Source organism: Protobothrops mucrosquamatus, unplaced genomic scaffold, assembly GCF_001527695.2.
Source record: "Protobothrops mucrosquamatus isolate PMUCROS unplaced genomic scaffold, P.Mucros_1.0 scaffold201, whole genome shotgun sequence".
Lineage (NCBI taxonomy): Eukaryota > Metazoa > Chordata > Lepidosauria > Squamata > Viperidae > Protobothrops > Protobothrops mucrosquamatus.
This window is the reverse complement of record NW_015386556.1, coordinates 333844-351589: the sequence shown is the minus strand read 5'-3', so window position 1 is coordinate 351589 and position 17746 is coordinate 333844. Positions and strand designations below refer to the sequence as shown.

Sequence of the window (17746 nt, the reverse complement as noted above, 5' to 3'; positions counted from 1 at the left end):
GAGGTGCCCAGGGCCCCCGAACATACACTCGATGCTGAGCGCCTGACCGTCTCACCCGGTGGAAGGAGCGGAGTGGGTGGAACTGGGCCGGGAGGCGCCCGACCCAGGATCCCGCCTGCCAGGTGCAACTCTTGGCAGTCCAGGCTCCGCCTGACGGGAGGGGCCTGGCCGCCGCCCAAGAGGCTGGACCGCGGTGTCGCCGGGGCGGACACCGGCTTCGCTCCTGCAGGCGTCTCCTTCTTCCGCTCCTATTTGCCGCGAGTGGCTCTGCGCTCCGCCGGGAGAGCTATGAGGCGCGGCGCCGTGTTGGCGGCCTTCGCGCTGGCCTACGCGGGCTATCTGCTGCTCGGAGCGTTGATCATCTCAGCCGTCGAGCGGCCCTACGAGAGCCGGCTGCGAGCCGAGCTGTGGGATCTTAAGAGCGACTTCCTGCGCAGCAGCCCCTGCCTGTCCGAGGCCAGGCTGGAGCGTTTCCTGGGCGCCGTCCTGAGTGCCGACCGCCACTCCGCAGCCCTCCTGCACAACGGCTCGGCTGCCACGTCCAGCTGGGATTTCGCCTCGGCCTTCTTCTTCGCCAGCACTTTGATCACCACCGTGGGTGAGTCGGGGCCGGCTGCGCTTCTTCGGGGAAAGGCGGCCCCGTTTTCCTGCACTTTCCGCGGTTCATTCCGGGCGCAGTGGGCGGGGAAGGGTCGGGAGGGATCCCCGCAACCTGGAAAGGTGGCTGGGTCGGGAAGAGCGCGGTTCGGGGGCCTAGGCCGAGACCCCCCCTCCACGCCCAACTCTCGGGCACAGCCTCTTTTTCACGCTTGGACGTGGCGCCGTGTCTCCACCCTCCGAGACGCTCTCTTGGTGGAGAACTCCTGGAGCAGGTGAGCAACTGGGGCCGCTTCCTGGTCTTCGGCCGCTGCTCGCTCGGGACTGCCGAGGGCCGAAACAGCGTGCTGAGAAGGGGACTTCATACGATCGCTGGCTCTGCCTCGGGGCGGTTCTGTGCTGGTGCGCCTGGCCACATAGGGTCCCTGGAGCCCGTTCTGACCCGAAGGGTGTGTGGACAGAGCTGCCAGGCTTAGCTGAGTACCCGCCCGGAGCTGCGTCTCCCGCTCGGGCGTTCAGGGCACCAGGCAAGCCGCCCACAGAACGCCTTTCAGGCTCGTTTGGCTGCGTCTGGTAGCAACTGTCCCGCCTCCCCGGCTCCGCTTTGTACCTTGCCCGGTGGCAGCTGGCTCGGGAATCCCACCTCCGCGGATCCTCCCTCCTGGAAGGGCTCCGTTGCCGACGGTGGTCCAGATGCCCTGCAAAACAGGCTCCGTTGCCCTCCTCAGTCAGGCTCCATCAGTGGTGAGAGGTGATTTCTTGGCTTTTTGTGCCAACAGCAAATAGTAAAATTTCATGTTCTATTTTTTTTATATCTAACAGCAAATACTTTCACAGAGGAAAGTCCTGCAAAATTTTATTAACAATATAGTTACATGAATATTGCACAACTGTCATGTAGAATGAATCTGAAGATAATTATTGTGATTACAGAACCCACAAAAGTGGCAAAAGAAGAAACAAGAGCTAATTTCCCCCCTCCGTCTCTTTCTGGAGAGAGGAAAGCTGAAAGGCAATGTGGGCAGGCGCTGGGCTTGTGGGCAGAAGTACCAGCGTTAACTTTAAGGAAGCGACCTAGCCCCGAGCACCCGTGTTCTCTTCCGAAGGGCAGAGGTCTGCCTGCCTCCTGCCTTTCCTTCCTTCTGCCCCACAAGCTGTGTGAGGTTGCTATCCAAATAAGAACTGGGTCCCACAGCAGCTCATGCTGTGAAGGCACGAAGAGTCCTCACGTGGCCAGGGGTGGCTTAGCCTGTTTGCTGGTGTGGTCAATGGAGCCCTTGAGCCCAGGTGCTGCTCAGGGCGGAGCCTCAGCACAGCAACTGCTGCTTCTGACGCTCCCCCTTCCCTCCTCCCAGGCTACGGTTACACTACACCCCTCTCCAATGCTGGCAAAGCCTTCTGCATCTTCTACGCGGTGCTGGGTGTCCCCTTCACCATGCTGGTGCTGACAGCCACCGTGCAGCGTCTTGTGGGCACCTTCACCTCTGGGCCTCTGGAATACCTGGCTCTCCGCTGGGGCTCCGACCGCCGCGTCCTGTCGTGGGGGCACCTGTTGGTGCTGATGGGCCTGGTGTTGGCGACCTTCTTCTTAGTGCCTGCTGCCATCTTCAGTTCCCTGGAAGAGTCCTGGAGCTTCCTGGATGCTTTCTACTTCTGCTTCATCTCCCTCTGCACCATTGGCCTGGGAGACTACGTCCCCGGGGAGCAGCCCGGGCAACACCTTCGCCCCCTCTACAAGGTTTCTGTTACAGGTGAGTAGCACTATGCCCCGGGAGCAAGTGGAAGGCCGAGCCAGTTTTGACGGCAGGTTGGCACTGGGCACCCCAAGCCTGCCACCTCAGGTGGGCAACCCGATTCCCAGGTAGAGCAAGGAGGAGGGAAGGGCCCCGCCTGTCTTCCAGACCTGCTTCTGGCTCACTCTCCTTTCTCTCCTTCCAGTTTACCTGCTTCTGGGGCTCATGGCCATGCTGCTGGTTCTCCAGACCTTCCACAAACTGGCAGACCTGCACGGGCTCTCCGACCTGGTCTTCCTGCCCCCAGAGCAGCCTCCCGAAGAGCATCAGAGTATCCTGGGGGAGCCCAGCCCTCCCTCTGAGCCAGGGCAGAGGGAGAAATTACCTGCACACCCCCAGTCAGGAGGCCCATCCCATTATTCCTCCATTAACAGATAATAGCAAGGAGCAGCAGGGTGAGAGTTGGGGCTAATCCACAGGGAAGACTGGCTGCTCTCCTCTGTCCTTCCTGACCAGGGAAATGAGGCTGCAGGACGATCCACTCCTGTGGAGGGCAGGGGAGGGAGTGCAGTGCTCTCTGGCCAGGAGAGGAGAGCTTGGAGAGGCTTCTGGCTCTGCCTTTGGATGGGCTGGGGAGAAGGGGGAGTATTTAAAAAGCACAGCTAAGAGGCTGGAGCTCCCAGGCCCTTCGTCCCTCCCCAGTGACATCACCTTCTGTGCAACGTGGCCCAGTATCCTTGCTTCCAGCTGTGGCTTGAGCTGAGCTGAGCTTTGCAAGCCTGGAGCTGCAGAGGCGGAAGTGGGGGGGGGGGCTGTGGGCTTGAGATACCAAAGCCTCATATGGAAAGTGGAAGTGAAGGCCCATCCAGGATCCATTTCTCAAAAGGTTTTGCTACTGACACGTCACGTCAGAGAAGACAAACTGGCGGGTTTGCTCTTGGGTTATTTCTAAGTGCTTGACCGCAGAAGCCCCCTCCCCTTCCAGCTGGTGCGACCCCAGAGCCACCCTGGAGGCTGCTTAGCCTGTGCTGCTGTTTCCCCCACCAAGTTAGTCCAGCCAACTCTGCCCACCAAACGCCTGTGTCCCCAAGGGGGGGGGGGCTGAACGTACTTCCTGCTGGTCTCTCCTTAGAGAAGCCAAGTCTCTCAACTCCTTTTATAGAAAATATTTATTGGTCTAGTAACAGCAGTGAAGAAGTGACTGTGGCCGCCAGCTGGCATGATGCCCAAAAGCCCCCTGCCTGGCTGACAACCCCTATCTGGGTTGTGGGAGGGTCTTTGGATGCGCGAGGGAGTTTAAGCATCTGTTGGAGCGACAAGGGAGGGGGAGCTGGGGGAGCAGAGGTGGTGAGCTATAGGGCCCCTCTCCTCATGACAGGCATAAGTACCCAGGAAATGTTTGGGGTATGGGCTTCCGTGCTGCCCTCGGTCTGTTTGTGGGCACTCACCTGGACTCGGCCCTATTCCTGTACCCTCTGCGAAAGCGCTGTGGGCCCAGAGAAGGACTGGCACTTGCGCAGAGGCCCCTATGCCCCTGCCAGCGCCCTGCAGGGTAACTCCTCCATGGGTCTTCAGCAGATGAGGAAAGGCTATGGGGGGGCATGCCTTCCAGTGCACACACGGACAACGGGGGTAGAAAACGTTTCCAGTCAGAGGCACCCTCCCCGGGACAAGGCAGGGAGGCAGCCAGATGGGCCCCTGTCTTCCAAGGGCAAGAGGGATCCAACCCTATTTGGGAACCTTTTGGCCACCCCCCCTCACCCCATGGCGTTAACCAGGAGCAGAGGAGTCCCCCCTCTCCTGAGCACTAGCCGCCTGCGCAGCTCCTCCAGGGACTGCAGGACGAGGGGGGAGGGGTGGGCAAAGGGTCCTTTCACCTGCACCGCCTTCCTCCGTTCCCATCTGGACAAGTAATAAATATTCCCCACCCCACCCCAGCTCAGGCTCGGCTGCGGGGGACGTGGAGGCAGCGGGGGGGCTGCCCTGCAGGCGCAGTGCCAAGGGGGCACAGGCAGCGGTAGGAGCCATCCAGGTTGAGGCAGCGGCCGCCAGAGCAGAGCCTGGCCATCTCCCTGCATTCGTCAATATCTGTGGAGAGGAGAGAGATCGCATTAGGCCGCCCTTTGGTCAGGAAAGCCAAGCTCAGCCTGGCAGCTGGGGGGGCAAGGAGAAGGGGCCCCTCACCACGGCAGGCCATGTGGGTTGGGTCGAGGCGGTAGCCCTCATTGCAGGAGCAGGTGAACCCGTCGGCGACCTGAACACACTGGCCGTTCTCACAGCCACTCAGGATCCCGCACTCCTCAGCCGGAAGCCCTCCGGTGCCTCCAAAACGGCCCGCTGATAACAGACCAAGAGACACAAGTAGGCTTCCCTTTTGCACTGACATGGCCCAAGACCCCCACCCTTCTTCTCCCTCCTCAAAGCTTCCTCTCCCAAAGGCCCCTCTTCCTTCCACAGCCCACAACCACTTCCACCTGCACGTGCTGTTTTGCAAACATACAAATGATAGCTCCCCCCTCCCCCTTTGTCACCCACTCACGGTAGTCTTCGCTGGCCCGACTGGGCCGTTCGGGATAGGAGTGCCCACGGCCACGAGACGGGTAGTGCCAGTCTGAGTCAGGGGGGCTACGAGGCTGGTGTCCACCCTGGGGGTCCTCAGCTGGGCTCTCCAGCTGCACATCGCTATAGGGTGCATCGTCCAGGCCAGCTGCCTCATAAGGGGATGGTCCATAGAGTGACTCACGAGGGAGAGCATCATAGCTGGGAAGTAGAGGGCCAGGCTGTGCCAGGGGATCGTAGACATCAGGGCCATAAGGCAGAAACTCTCCTCCACCGTATTCGAAGGGTGCCCCCAGGCTGCCTAGCCGCCCCAACCTATAACTGGGGCGCTGGAGGACATTGCACAGGGCCTCAAAGTCATCTGGGGAAAGCAAAAGGGTGGGGTGGGGATTAGAACCAACTGGACATAGCTTTGCAAAGCAGTCTAAATGCAGGGGCAGATGTTCTCCAGAGGCCCCCCAGGAGGGCGGTGTAGACAGGCTGTTAAGCAAAGGAGACCATCCTCTCCAGAGGAAATGTCCCAAAGAGTGCCCCACAAGTCTCTCCCCACAGAGGCTCCCCAGAGCCTCTCCTTGGTATTGAGAGTCACAAAGCTAGAAAAAGGACAGGAGACCCCCAGTAGCCGGGTGGAGGTGGGAGGCCAGGAAGAATGCAAACCCCAGCTGGCAGAGCTGCATCTCCAGCACACAATATGGGGTCTGAAGGGGCACCCAGAAACTTATTGCATCAAAAAAGCACTTTCCACCCAAGGTCAAGATGGCCTCCAGTTCCTAACCACAAGGATGGACGGCATAAAAGTTTAATAAATACATAAATAACTCAGACACCTGGGAAACGGAAATACTGCTGCAGTTCTTCCTTCCCAGCGCCTGGTGCTCCTTCCCCCTTCCCTGTTCATGAGCCTGCAAGGAGGGGCATGTCCCCAGCTCCTGGGGGAAAGGAAGGCACCTACCCGAGTCCCGGGCTGGGCACAGAGCGCAGTTCATGCTCCAGGCCTCCCCATAGAGACAGCAGCACTCCGTGTAAGTCACCCGACGGTCCAGGCGGGGTCGACGGCACACAAGGTCCGGGCCCACCTCCTGCCAGCATACGGCCAGGTCCTCATCTGGGGGGGGGAGCAGGGATTGCCAGAGTGATCCCCCAAAAACTGAAGCTTGTATTGCAATCTGTCTCTCAATGCCCCCCTACAAGGCTGGGCCAGAAGGGGGGCAATACGAACCCAAGCCGTGGCTCTCGTTGGTCACGCATCGGCGCTGGGAGGGGTCCAGCACCAGGGGAGCAGCGCAAGAGCAGTAATAGGAGCCAATGGTGTTGATGCAGTGCCCCCCCACGCAGGGCTCAGCTTCTTCATCCAGACACTCATTGTTATCTGGGGCGACAAGGGCATCGGTCAGTCTCGGGCCACAAGCGCCTCAGGAGCCGGGGGGGGGCAGTGCTCACCAATGCATTCCAGGTGCTGCGTCTCATAATAGTAGCCGTTGGGGCAGTAGCAGGAGTAGCCAGGGATCTTGTTCACACAAACCCCACCCTTGCACACCTGGGAGCTGAAGAGGGCACACTCATCCACATCTGTGTAGGGACACCAAGTTGGGAATAAAGGCAAAAAGTGAAGACCCCTACCCCACCCATGTGGGCCCCCAGCCCCATTTAACTTTGGCCGCATCCAGACCCCCACATGTGCACACCTGTGACTGCTGGGACATTTCTGACGAGGACAGTAGCGTATCCGCTGCCGTGAGGACACAGAGCCCGGAATTCGGCTGCAGGGAAACAGGCCTCCTGTCAGCAGCTGCCCAAAGGGCCCCCAGCCCCCTTCCTGGCCTCAGTCTAGGGGCAGGAGTGGCTCGGCCACAGGAAAAAAAACCATCACTCTTTGCAAGCAGTGCTGCTGCTGGAGCTCCCATCCAACAGCCCGATGGGTTCCTCCGGAGGAGAGGAAAGGTGGCCATGGCCGGGGCCAGGAAGGCCCACAAAGGGGGGCTGCTGAGAGGCATTCTCAAAGTCACCTGCAACCTTCCCGGTGCCCCAAATGCAAGGCCAGCACCCACTTCGATTCCCATTCGGAGCACAGCTCTCTCCCTGCCCGATTCCTATTAGATTCTTGGAAGTCATGAGCAAAGCCTGGCTAAGCCTCATCCAGAGAGTGGAGACTAGAGGCTGCTTGCAATATCTTAAGCTGTCATTTTCCCCAGACCTCCACAGGTGCTTGGGGTAAGAACAGATGGCCCCTCCCTGCTAGCCTTGAAGGTGAGTGGGAAGGTCCCTTGTATGGTTACCATCAGGCCAGCGAGCCTGAAGCTCATTCCACGTAACTAACTTGAGAAAACCCTCAAACCCTCCCCATTCCCATGACGATAGGAGATCCTTTCACCTGAAGAACTGAAGACCCCAATGCCACCTATGAGCCTATAGAATTGTAACTATTTACAGCTAATATTGTATGCCTTTTTCTTTTGTTGTATTTTTTCATTTAAAAACATTTTATATGCATTTTTTGACAAAGCAGGTACTTTTATGGTTTCACCATTTCTCTGTCACTAAAAGTGGCAAAATAATAATATTTTCATAGTAGGGGGAGCACGGGCGAGATTCTGTTCCTAGAACTATTCCAATCCATAGTTCCTTTGTCTGCCCCCACCCGCGCCACAGCCTCTGCCAGGAGGCCCCCCATTGCCGCCTCCCAGTCTTACCTGTCTCCAAGGAGGGGCAGGTCTGGAGGTGGCAGTCAAGGCCCCACCCGTGGCCAAGGCTACAGCAGCACTCCTGGTGGGTGGCGTTCCTGGACAGAATATCTTCACATGCCTGGACAGTGTTTGGGTCATAGTAGCACTCGCGCCGCAGGCCGTCACCATTCTCCAACTGCGCAGCATCTGGGTGCCTGGGGAGGGCTGGGGGACGAGCTGTAGGACCGAGAAGAAGGATGGAACCCCCCCCGTTCATTCAGAGCATTCCCCCCAAAGTGTACCCTCCCCATGCTGGAGGGCCCCGGGTGGTCCAAAATGCAGCTGGCAACCCACCTGGCAAGATCATGCCTGTCCTGCAGTTGCTCTGCTGCTGGGGGTTCCAGTTCAACAGGTCAGTTTTTACCTTTAAAGCCCTGCAGGACCCCCCCATCCCGCCCGGCCTTGGCTGACCAATTTGATCTGAGGTAGTGGGGGGGATGCGTCTTCCCAGCAGCAGCCTCTAAAGTCTGGCTTCCCGAAATAAGGGATACTCTCAGCCCCATCTTCCCCTGTCATTCCACAGAGCATTTGGGGGCTGCCATCATGGCTCACTTTAATTAGTTACTTGCCTGACGGTTTTCAATTGTTATGTTGTTATTGTGTGACATTGAAAACCACCTCAAATCCTTGGGAAATGGGTTCAGAGCAGTCTACCTCCAAGGGCCACCAATTGGGAAGGCTGCCTCTCTGCTCTCTGGGTGGGTGTCCAGAGACATGGGATGCTGGGCCAGTTGCAAGTGCTCTATGCTGACCCAGCAGCTCCTGTAGGGCTTCCCTGTTCAGCTAGGACCTCTGAAGTTCACCTACCTTCTGTCCCACAGGCCTCTCCCCCCTTTCCAAGCCCCCCCAGCTCTCACCGGCACCAGGCAAAGCAATGCACCGGCCAGTCATGGGGTCAAACTCTTCACCAGCTTGGGGGCAGATGCACAGGAAAGAGCCTTCCACGTTCTCACATGGTGCTGTTCCACACACCCCGTGTAGCGTCTCACACTCATTCACATCTGTGAGGAACAGATGGAAAAAGGTGCCACTGGGATCCAGGCCTCCCCCTCCCTCCTCCTCGCCTTCTCCCTTTGGTCTGTTCCAGGGCCTCCGTCCCATGCTCTGCTGCCAGCCACATACCTAAGCAATGCCGCCCATCCCTGGCACTTTCATAGCCCTGGTCACAGATACATTGGAAGGAACCAAGCAAGTTGTGGCAGATGGAATGGGCACCACATGTGGAACTGTTCTGACACTCGTCCACATCTGCAAGGATCACATGCACCCACTCAGAAGAGCTGTGATCCTTTGGCGTGTCGCTAAATTGCAGAGGCCACCGCTGTGGGGCTTCTCCTCCTGCCCACAGTCCAAACCCCATGGATGTCCTCACCTATGCAGTCCCCAGCAGCAGTGGCTTGGTAGCCTATCTGGCAGGTGGCCACACAATGGTAAGAGCCCAGCATATTCTCACATCGCTTCTCTCCACACACTCTGGACTCCTGGCATTCATCAATATCTGAAGGGGGAACCACCGGTTGGCACAAATGCAAGGCGTAATGAGCAGGAAGCAAAGCTGAACCCTCCCATATAGAAGGAGGGTCTTCTTGGACAAAGCACCCATGCAGACACTGTGCAGCAGATGCCTAGAACCAGCCCAGGGTTGGGGAAGGAGACACGGAAAGTCCACCAACAGCCAGCCCCTTCTGCACAGCCCTGGCAGAACTCACCAACACAGTCTCCCGTGGCACTGGTTCGATAGCCGGCCTGGCAAGCCACGACACAGCGGTATGAGCCAACTGAGTTTTCACAGCGCTGTGTTCCACAGAGGGCTGCCCCATACTCCTGGCATTCATCAATGTCTGTGGGATGTAGGAAGAGAAGAAGGCTCAGGAGGAGCTCCTTGTCCCCTGGAGAGGGCTCAGAATTCCAGGGACCAAACCCTGCCCTAAGCATCCAAAGGGTTAACCAACTATGGCGGAGTCTCCCAGGATGAGCCTCTGGGGTCCCCAGGTCCCCCGCAAGGGAAACAAAACTGCAGGGGCTTTGCAGCAGGGAGAGGTTCCAGCACGGGGGGGGGGGCAGGTGGCAAAGAAACTCTTGGTTTGTGGTTCTCCTTAGGGGGCCCACTAATGCTGTCAAGCAGGGGAAGGCCATATCAGGTGGACTTGGAGCTTGTGCTTATCATGGCCAGCGGCCAGAGACTCCAGGGAGCCACAGTTCTCCTGTCTCACAGCTTCAACCAAAGTTCTGACTTTCCCCTCTCTCAATCTTGGCAGTCTGACAGTGACAAAGCCGCCTCCGTCCCACAGCCCGAGACCAACTGCTGAGAGGCTGGAGCTGAAAAGTGCCACTCACCTGCACAGGAAGCTTTGCTGGGTGTGCTGCGGGTGCCAGGAGGGCAATAACAATCAAACGAGCCTTCAGTGTTGGCACAGTGCCCCCCAGCACAGACTGTAGCACTGAGGCACTCATCAATGTCTGTGCAAAGGCCAAAAGAGAGGTCAGCAGAGCATGAATCCCGTGGTGGTTCTGGATCCCTCCCACACTTGGCATGCACCCAGTGCCCCCCAGTTGAGACTGCAGGCCCCTTACCCTCGCAGGAGGTCCCGTCGGGGGCTGCAGTGAAACCTTGGGCACACAGACAGCTGTAGGAGCCCTCAGTGTTGAGGCACTCACCCCGTGGGAAGCAGAAGTTGCCTTCCAGGCACTCGTTAACATCTGGCAGTGGGGAAAGATGAGTTGGCACTGTTCTTGCCAGTGCTGCCAGTCTATGCCTGGAGGGAGCTCAGAAAGAAGCTCAGCATGGGTCTACAGGAAGGCAGCAGCCCCTGAGCCCAGCCCTGGCACACATGTTCCTCTGATGTGTGGCACTCACCCATGCAGGAAACACCCCCCACGCCCTCCGTCCGGTACCCTCGGGCACACTGGCAGCGGAAGGAGCCCTCTGTGTTGAGGCAGTGCCCCTGAGGGCCGCAAGGCAATCCTGCTGCTGCACACTCATCAATATCTGTGGAAGGAGTGTGCCATCAGTGGTGTGCCTGTGCTGCCCCCAGGCCTCCCCCCTCCCCGTTCTCCTTGCGTACCCAGGCACTGGTTCTCCGTCAGGCTGGCCCGGAACCCAGCAGGGCAGAGGCAGCGGTATCCACCGGGCACATTCTCGCAGCGCCCAGAGCCACAGGGCGGAGGGCTTTGCAGGCATTCATCAACATCTGTGGTGCACAAAGGAAGAGGCTACATCACAGAGGGCTCCTCTAGACCTGCACCGGTCTCTCGTCTCTGGTTGCCTCTGAATAAAGCCTGCAGAGGCGGCTCCCTGGGAGGTTTGTCTGAACAGGTTGCTGCCATCCCCCAAAGCACAAATGGGACAACCCACAGGGCAGCTTCTCCCCAGCCCCCTGACCTGCACACAGAGTCCCCAGTGGGTTTGGCTGGTAACCGATGGGGCAGTTGCAGCGATATCCGCCCAGCAGGTTCTCACAGCGGCCAGGTTGGCAGAGGGAAGGGCGCTCTTTGCACTCATCCACATCTGGAAAATCACACAGTGGCTTTCTGCCGAGGCTCCTCCCTGCCTCCTTCAACCACTCAGCCCCCCAGCAGAAAAGGAGGCTCTGGCCAGGAGGGCCCAACTACTATCAGCAAAGGGGGTATGATCTTGGGCCACCTGCTCTCACCCTGACACTGGCTGTACCCAAGGGAGCAGGCACAGAGGAAAGAGTAGTGCATTTGAGGGGGGGGGCTTGGAAGTACCCATCTACATCTGCAGCCAGAGAAAAAGGGCAGCCATAATGGCAAAACACCCCCAGGTTCCTCTGCATGAGAACCATGTTTCAATGCCTCCTCGCCTTTGTGTACTAGTAGAAAAGTGGGGGAGGCAGAGGAGAAGAGCTGGTGCTATTGGCTGGCCAGCCTCCCACCCCCACCAAGGCCCCACCCCCATTACCTCGACATTCGGCGCCAGAGGGGTCGGGTTGATAGCCGCTGGGACAGGAGCAGCGGAACGAGCCCAGGGTGTTGAGGCAATGCCCACCTGCACACGGTCGGGGCACGTGGGCACATTCATCAACATCTGGAAAGGAAACCAGGCAATGAGAGACACGGGTGCACAGGAAGGGCGATTCCCCTGAGGGCCAAAGCCTCTGGAACCCCTACCCTGGCATTCCATGCCGGAGGGGTCAGCTTGAAAGCCTGTGCGGCACCTGCAGCTGAAACCACCTGGGGAGTTCTGGCAATGCCCATTGGCACAGGGGTGCGGACTGCCGCGGCATTCATCCACATCTGCAGAGAGAGAAGAAGGGAAAACGGCTGGCGGGAAGGTGGGAAGGCAAGAATAGCCCAGCGGAGCCCTTGATCTGCTCCTCTGACCGCCTACCCGGGGGGGGGGTGGCATTCATGTTGCAAGTCCACATGACCATCAGAAGCTCTGTCTTTTGGGAGGCGTTGAGGAGGTGAAGACCTGCATGCCATCACAAAGGTTGCTCCCCTTGGGTTTGGGGGGGGGCATTCTCTAACTCACCAACACAGTGGGTGCCTTGAGGGCTCAACCAGTAGCCACGCTCACACACACAAGTGTAGCCCCCCTGGCGGGGAATGCAACGTCCTGGCCCGCACACCTGGGGGTGTCGCTCGCACACCCCTCTGCCAGCCTCTGGGGAAACATGGCACAGGGGCCTGGTCATTTCTGTGCTCTGGCCTTTCCCCCCCCTCTCCTCCAGCCCCTCATCACCTGGCATAGCCCCACAAGAGGCTCAGTCCTACCTTCTGTACTTGGTGCGGCTGGCCCAGATCCAGGGGACCGAGTGGGCAGGGGCCAAGGAAAGTGCTCCAGCAGTGTAGTGGGAGGGGCACTCCGGAGAGCTGCAAAGCAGAAAGAACTGGCATAAGGAAAAGGGGAGGAGGCTGCCTTGGAGACACACCCTGGCCAACCTGGTCTGGGGGATTCCCTCAGACTCACTTTGGGAGACTGGAGCTCAGGTCAAGAGAGAGGGGGGAGGCATATCCAGGAGTTCAATGACAGCAGTCCATGAGCCCCCCCACCAAGACATACCCACAAGGGCTGGTGCTGCTGTCGTCCGAGGCACCTGGGGGGGAGGCCCCTGCCTCCCATGCTGATGGGTGACCGGCACCCTGGGGGGGTCCTGGCCAAGGAAGCGAGTGTCGAAGCGGAGGTCAGAGGCAGAGTAGTGATAGCCGGGCCCAGCTGGACAGATGTCCTTGAATCCCTCTGGCAGGAGAGCAGCAGCAGAAGCAGCAAGTCAGGGAGAGGGCAAAGCACCCACCCCTACCCCCTTGCCTTTACTCCTGCCCCACTGATAAACTTCTCCTCTTGCGGCAGAGCCCTGGGTGCCCAGGCAGGTCTCACCCGAGCCGAAGGGCGGGCAGTGCTGGCAGGCCCAGCCCCAGGCCTTGCCCACTCGGCTGCAGCAACAGATCTGCTTGGTGATGTTCCGGAGGGTTGGCAAGGAGCATCGGCCATCCCGGAGTACACGGAAGCAGGGCGCTTTCACCTCAGAGATCACGTGATGGGCTGGGGAGGAAGAGAAGGGCTTAAAGCGGGGGGGGGGGCAGCTTTGGCTTGCTAGCAATCCAGGAGGTGGCTGCCCCCCAACCCCACCTGGGGCAAGCCCAGTCTGAGTGTGGCTAGGATACGCCGGGGAGAGTGGCTGTTTGCTGTGCAGCCTTAAAATCCTTCAACCAGTCCCCAATATAATATTTTGCTGTATAGATAAGATAAAATAACCTTTATTGTCATTTTTTTTACTGTGGGGACAACGGCACACATAAAAAATGAAATTTGGTTGCCCGCTCTCAAAGTTTATCTTAGATAAATTTGCATTCAGCTCAGATCAGTTGGTTGCATAATTTGTCCAATTTTGAATAAGTAGTTGAAGATTTATTTCTTAATATCTGGACACAATTTCTGATCAATTATACATTTGGTACAACCCTGCTGTTCATACCAAAAGCCAATGGCCTGCAGGTGGAAAATATTTTCTCAGCAGTCTGATTTTACTTCCCTCTCTTACACACTTTTGTGTGAATTCTTCAAACCAACCAAATGTGAAATAAAATTTTACTTCCACTCCACTCTTTCACCCTTTGGGGGCCCACAATATTGGGTTTCCTCCATGTTGCCTTGGATGGACAGGGGAGGGTAGCATCGGCCCACCTACACCTGCCTGCCTTAGGAGAGCCCCCCCCCAACTCTACCAGCTGTCATTCCAGGCTGGCCTGGACTTCCAGATGGAACCATCTCACACTCCCTCCCACCCCTCTCCCACCCCTCCTCCCTGCCTTTCCCTGGAGCCGAACTCACAGATACAGCTGCTGCGGGAAGAATCAAGGATGTAGCCCTCATGGCAGACACAGGCAAAGCTGCCACGCGTGTTGGTACATTCCCCATTGTGGCAGAAGTTGCCCTCCTGGCATTCATCCACATCTGGTAAGAGGGAGAGAGGGTCAGGAGGGTAGGGGGAATCAGTTGGGTGGGCTATCCCCACCTGCAGGTCCAGCATCTCAGCAAGGCTCCCTGCATCCCTTGCAGCCCACCAAGCCTTCCCGGGTGGCCTTGCCACTCACCCACACAGGAATTATTCAGCCGCAGGAACCCTCTGGGGCAGCCCACCACATTCCTTCCAACTGGCCCAGAAGCCCCTGTGGAGAAACAGCTTCAGAGAATGAAAGACCACCCCGACCCCCTTTCTTGAGCGACCGCTGCCCACCCACCCCCCACCCACAGACAGGGCTGCTTGGGAAATGAGGAAAAACAGCGGGGGGGGGCTCTCCAAGTAGGGAGGCAAACAGCAGGCAGAGCCAAGAAGTGCGCGTGGGAGGTGAAGATCTGGGGAAAGAATTGGGTCAGAGGAAGCCAGCTGGATATCGGGCACCCCGGGGCAGCAAGAATCCCCGGCTTTCAGCTATCTTACCCACGCCACCATCGGCACAAGGCAGACAGCCGTGAACACCCCAGGCGACACCGGACCCACGGCAGCAGATCTCTCGCGTGCGCAGCCCCGGCAGGGGGGCACTGCACTGAAAGAGCGAGGCAGCAGGCAGTTAGGCAATGCCCTGACCGACCCAGCGACACCCCGTTAACCTTCCTCGCTCCTGGCAAGCGAGGAGAAGGCAAGGTGTGAATTCACACAAGCATGTCTGCGTATAGCCAAAAATCCACCCCCGCCACCCTTTGGGATGCAGGCTGAGAAACGGGAGCCTGAGCAGCGCGCTCGCTTCTTCCCGGGACGTTTTCACCCTCTCAAGAAGGAATCGGTCGCGCAAAGTTGCACTCTTGCGTGGTTCTGCGTGGGGCGTTAAAATAGACCTGCGTGCGCTGGAGCTGGGCGGAGAATTCAGCAAAGAGAAGCTGAAATGGGGGCGCCTCCGGGAGCCTTCCTTGCCGGCCTCCTCCCGCCCTCCGATCTTCCCCGCCGCCCCGCCTCCCTCGCTGGAAGGGCAGACCGAAGCCTCCGGCGTCTCTGCGCAACTTGCCTCTCTCTGTGGGCGCCCAGGAGGAAGAACGACGCGCTTGGCAAGGGAAGACGGGGACACCTGACGAAGGCAGGCTTGACCCGGGCCAGCGCCCGGTCGCGGCCCCTCCGGCAACAGCCGAAGCCCCCGCGCGGCCGCGGGAATCTACAGTCGCCTCCGCGAGTCCCGGCCAGAGCTCAGCCCCCGTTTTCCCTGCAGGCTTGTCCCTGCAGCGGGCCCGGCGCCAGAGCAGGCTTGCTCGACAGCCGCCTCAGCCTACCTCTTCGCCGTGCAGCTGCTGGAAGCAGTAGCCGAAGCCGGAGCTTTCACCGTACCCGCCTTGAGGATCCCTGCGGCTGCTCTGGGCCAACACGCCGGAGAGGGCTGGGCGGGAGGGCGGGAGGGCGTTGGGGTCGCTGGATAGCAGCTCCTCGCTGACTCGCTCCACCTGGTGGATGGTGACCGAGGCTTCCGGCGGGTGCTCCACGTGGACATTCACCAGCGACGCCATACCTGGCGGGAGGAGACGCCGGTGGGGACCCAAAACCGAACCCCGCCAGTCCTCTCTGCTGCCCGGAACGGGCTCAGCTCCCCTCCCACCTGCACCCTGGGCAAAAAACCCTCCCCTGGCCCTGCTGTCCCCCCCACCCCAGTCTGCAGGTTCCCTGGTTAGCTTGACCTGCCTCTCCTGCCCAGGGCAGGGGAAGTTGTTGCTATGACAGGATGATTATGATTTGTTAGATTTATATGGCTGCTCATCTCATCTAGGAGACTCTAGTCAGCTCACAACAGGTAAAAACAATCCAAGAAAAATAAGTGAAAAACTGATATAAAGCTGTCCATAAGAGGGAAATCAGAATGCATCCTATCTCCGCTCAGTGCAGCCTTTGCAAGCTGGCCCCACTTTTGTTGGCCCCACAGCCCCACTGGCAGAGCCTCCCTAAAGGCCAGGGGGGGGGGGGCGGAGGCAGCCTAAAGGCCAGGGTGGGGTGGGAATGATGCTCCTCAGGGTGGCTGCCACTGCAGAAGAGGCTCTTTGTAGAGGGGACCCTGAGATGCTGGTCCTGAGGGGAGAGTCTGAGGAGGGGGACCCTGTTTCTTCTCCTAGATCCTTCTGTTCCCTCACCCCAGGGGTCCAGCTCTTAACTGCCCCGGCAATGATGCACCGAGCTCCATACAGCCATGGGCAGGGGGACGGCCCTGCCTTTGTGCCTTCACCTGGAACATTTGCACACAAGCAAACTTTCACAGCCATTTCTCTCTCTTCTTGGTTCCTTCACAGTCTGATTCTCACTTGCTCTCCCCGCCCTCCAGGCTTCCTTACCATCTCGCTCGTATTGGTGGTTGGTGATTGGGAGGGTGTGCACGGACTGCTGCCGTCTGATCTCCGGCTCCCACTCGGTTCCAGGGTGAGCAGGGCCTTGTCTCTGGCTGAGGTGAGGAAAGGCTGGGATGTGGCAGAACTTTCCGGTCCAATTGGGGGGGCAGAGGCATTTGTCCTTCTTGAGACAGACTCCCCCATTTTGGCAGATGAGGGGACACAGGACTGTGGGACAGAGAGAGCATATGAGTGGAAACAGAGGCAGAAGCTCAGCTCCCAGGAGGACTGCAACACCAAGCAGCCTGCCTTTGTTTTTCACCCCCACCCTGGTCAATGAAGCACCTTCCCTGTCTGGCCCTGTTACCCCCTCGACTGAATCTTTTCTTCCCAAGGAGAATGAGCACAGGGGAAGGAAGACGGAGGAAGCAGAGTCCACAAACGTCACAAAGAAGGGGCAGGGGAAACCAGCCTATTCTCCAAAGCAGAGGCCCCCAACCTTTTGGGTGCCAGGGACCGGTTGCGTAGTAAGAGGTTTTTCTGCGGACCGGAGGGGGTGTGTGCTGCCTGCATCCCACAGACGGGGCTTTGCTTGTTTGTGCAGACCGGTTGCTCACGGCCCAGTTCTGGTCCACAGACCCAGGGGTTGGGGACCCCTGCTCCAAAGCACTTGCAGGCAGGACAAGAAGCAACGGATGGAAACTCATCAAGGAGACAAGCAACCTAGAACTAAGGAGGAATTTCCTGACGGTGAGAACAATTAACCAGTGGAAAGATTGGCCTCCAGAAGTTGTGGGTGCTCCATCACTGGAGGTTTTAAAGAAGAGGTTGGATAGCCATTTAGCAGGGGGTTCAATTAGATTAGGAAACCTCCAAGATCTCTTCCAATTCTCTTATTCTGTTACTCTGTTGTTATTCTGTTGTTCTGTCCAGGGAGAGAAAGATAATGCAAGGAGGGGGAGAACTCGGCTTTCCCGATCCCATCCCTTGACCGCCCTTGCTCTGAACAGGCAGCCTGGAAAGGCATTCTGTTCCCCCAGACAACCTTTGCTGAGTGACGGATTTTAGTATAGAAATGTTTCTGTCCTTTTGATTTACCAGTAGGATGTTTGCATGGCTCTCCAGCAGGAGGTTAGCAGAGAGACCTGGCCGTGATGGCTGAGGTACTGAGCTCCAGGGCACTGGCAGGGGGCCTTTGGGCTTTTTCTGCCTCCCCAAGGCGATCCACAGGGAAAGAAGCAGCAGGTTACAGATCCTATCCTCTGGGGCTACCTGGGCAGGGAAGTGAGCCCCTCTGGCTTCCCCAAGCCCCCCAGGTCGGAATCCTTCCAGGGAAAGAGTGGCCGGAGGAGGGACGGATCTGATGCCAT

At 58.5% G+C, this 17746-nt stretch overlaps 2 protein-coding genes across 2 annotated transcripts in view; one reads left to right on the top strand and one right to left on the bottom strand.

Annotated features, from left to right (window-relative positions):
* The first annotated feature begins 288 nt into the window (after positions 1 to 288).
* Positions 289 to 2828, top strand: KCNK6 (potassium two pore domain channel subfamily K member 6). Its single transcript, XM_015813868.2, has 3 exons — positions 289 to 598; positions 1953 to 2348; positions 2536 to 2828. Exons 1-3 carry the CDS (start codon positions 289 to 291, stop codon positions 2766 to 2768), a joined length of 939 nt encoding a protein of 312 aa, XP_015669354.2. The 3' UTR covers positions 2769 to 2828.
* A 1438-nt stretch (positions 2829 to 4266) lies between these two features.
* Positions 4267 to 17746, bottom strand: part of LTBP4 (latent transforming growth factor beta binding protein 4) — a 15063-nt gene continuing 1583 nt past the window's right edge. The window contains exons 2-28 of the mRNA XM_029283721.1: positions 15339 to 15571; positions 14518 to 14623; positions 14171 to 14245; positions 13908 to 14030; positions 12954 to 13118; positions 12639 to 12815; positions 12350 to 12448; positions 12108 to 12239; positions 11744 to 11869; positions 11535 to 11660; positions 10995 to 11120; positions 10678 to 10803; positions 10470 to 10601; positions 10187 to 10312; positions 9950 to 10072; positions 9322 to 9453; positions 8985 to 9110; positions 8735 to 8860; positions 8470 to 8613; positions 7580 to 7789; positions 6575 to 6649; positions 6330 to 6458; positions 6109 to 6258; positions 5842 to 5994; positions 4870 to 5250; positions 4515 to 4667; positions 4267 to 4418 (exon numbers count right to left, since the gene is read on the bottom strand). Coding sequence (XP_029139554.1) covers positions 4270 to 4418; positions 4515 to 4667; positions 4870 to 5250; positions 5842 to 5994; positions 6109 to 6258; positions 6330 to 6458; positions 6575 to 6649; positions 7580 to 7789; positions 8470 to 8613; positions 8735 to 8860; positions 8985 to 9110; positions 9322 to 9453; positions 9950 to 10072; positions 10187 to 10312; positions 10470 to 10601; positions 10678 to 10803; positions 10995 to 11120; positions 11535 to 11660; positions 11744 to 11869; positions 12108 to 12239; positions 12350 to 12448; positions 12639 to 12815; positions 12954 to 13118; positions 13908 to 14030; positions 14171 to 14245; positions 14518 to 14623; positions 15339 to 15571 — 3923 coding nt within the window. The 3' untranslated portion in view covers positions 4267 to 4269. The remainder of the gene's footprint in view (positions 4419 to 4514; positions 4668 to 4869; positions 5251 to 5841; positions 5995 to 6108; positions 6259 to 6329; positions 6459 to 6574; positions 6650 to 7579; positions 7790 to 8469; positions 8614 to 8734; positions 8861 to 8984; positions 9111 to 9321; positions 9454 to 9949; positions 10073 to 10186; positions 10313 to 10469; positions 10602 to 10677; positions 10804 to 10994; positions 11121 to 11534; positions 11661 to 11743; positions 11870 to 12107; positions 12240 to 12349; positions 12449 to 12638; positions 12816 to 12953; positions 13119 to 13907; positions 14031 to 14170; positions 14246 to 14517; positions 14624 to 15338; positions 15572 to 17746) is intronic.

Bases quoted from the DNA above. Each gene is read 5' to 3' on its own strand.
- KCNK6 (XM_015813868.2), top strand. From the start codon at position 289: ATGAGGCGCGGCGCCGTGTTGGCGGCCTTCGCGCTGGCCTACGCGGGC. The intron at 599-1,952 runs GTGAGTCGGGGC...CCCTCCTCCCAG, and splicing joins CACTTTGATCACCACCGTGG to GCTACGGTTACACTACACCC. The intron at 2,349-2,535 runs GTGAGTAGCACT...CTCTCCTTCCAG, and splicing joins CTACAAGGTTTCTGTTACAG to TTTACCTGCTTCTGGGGCTC.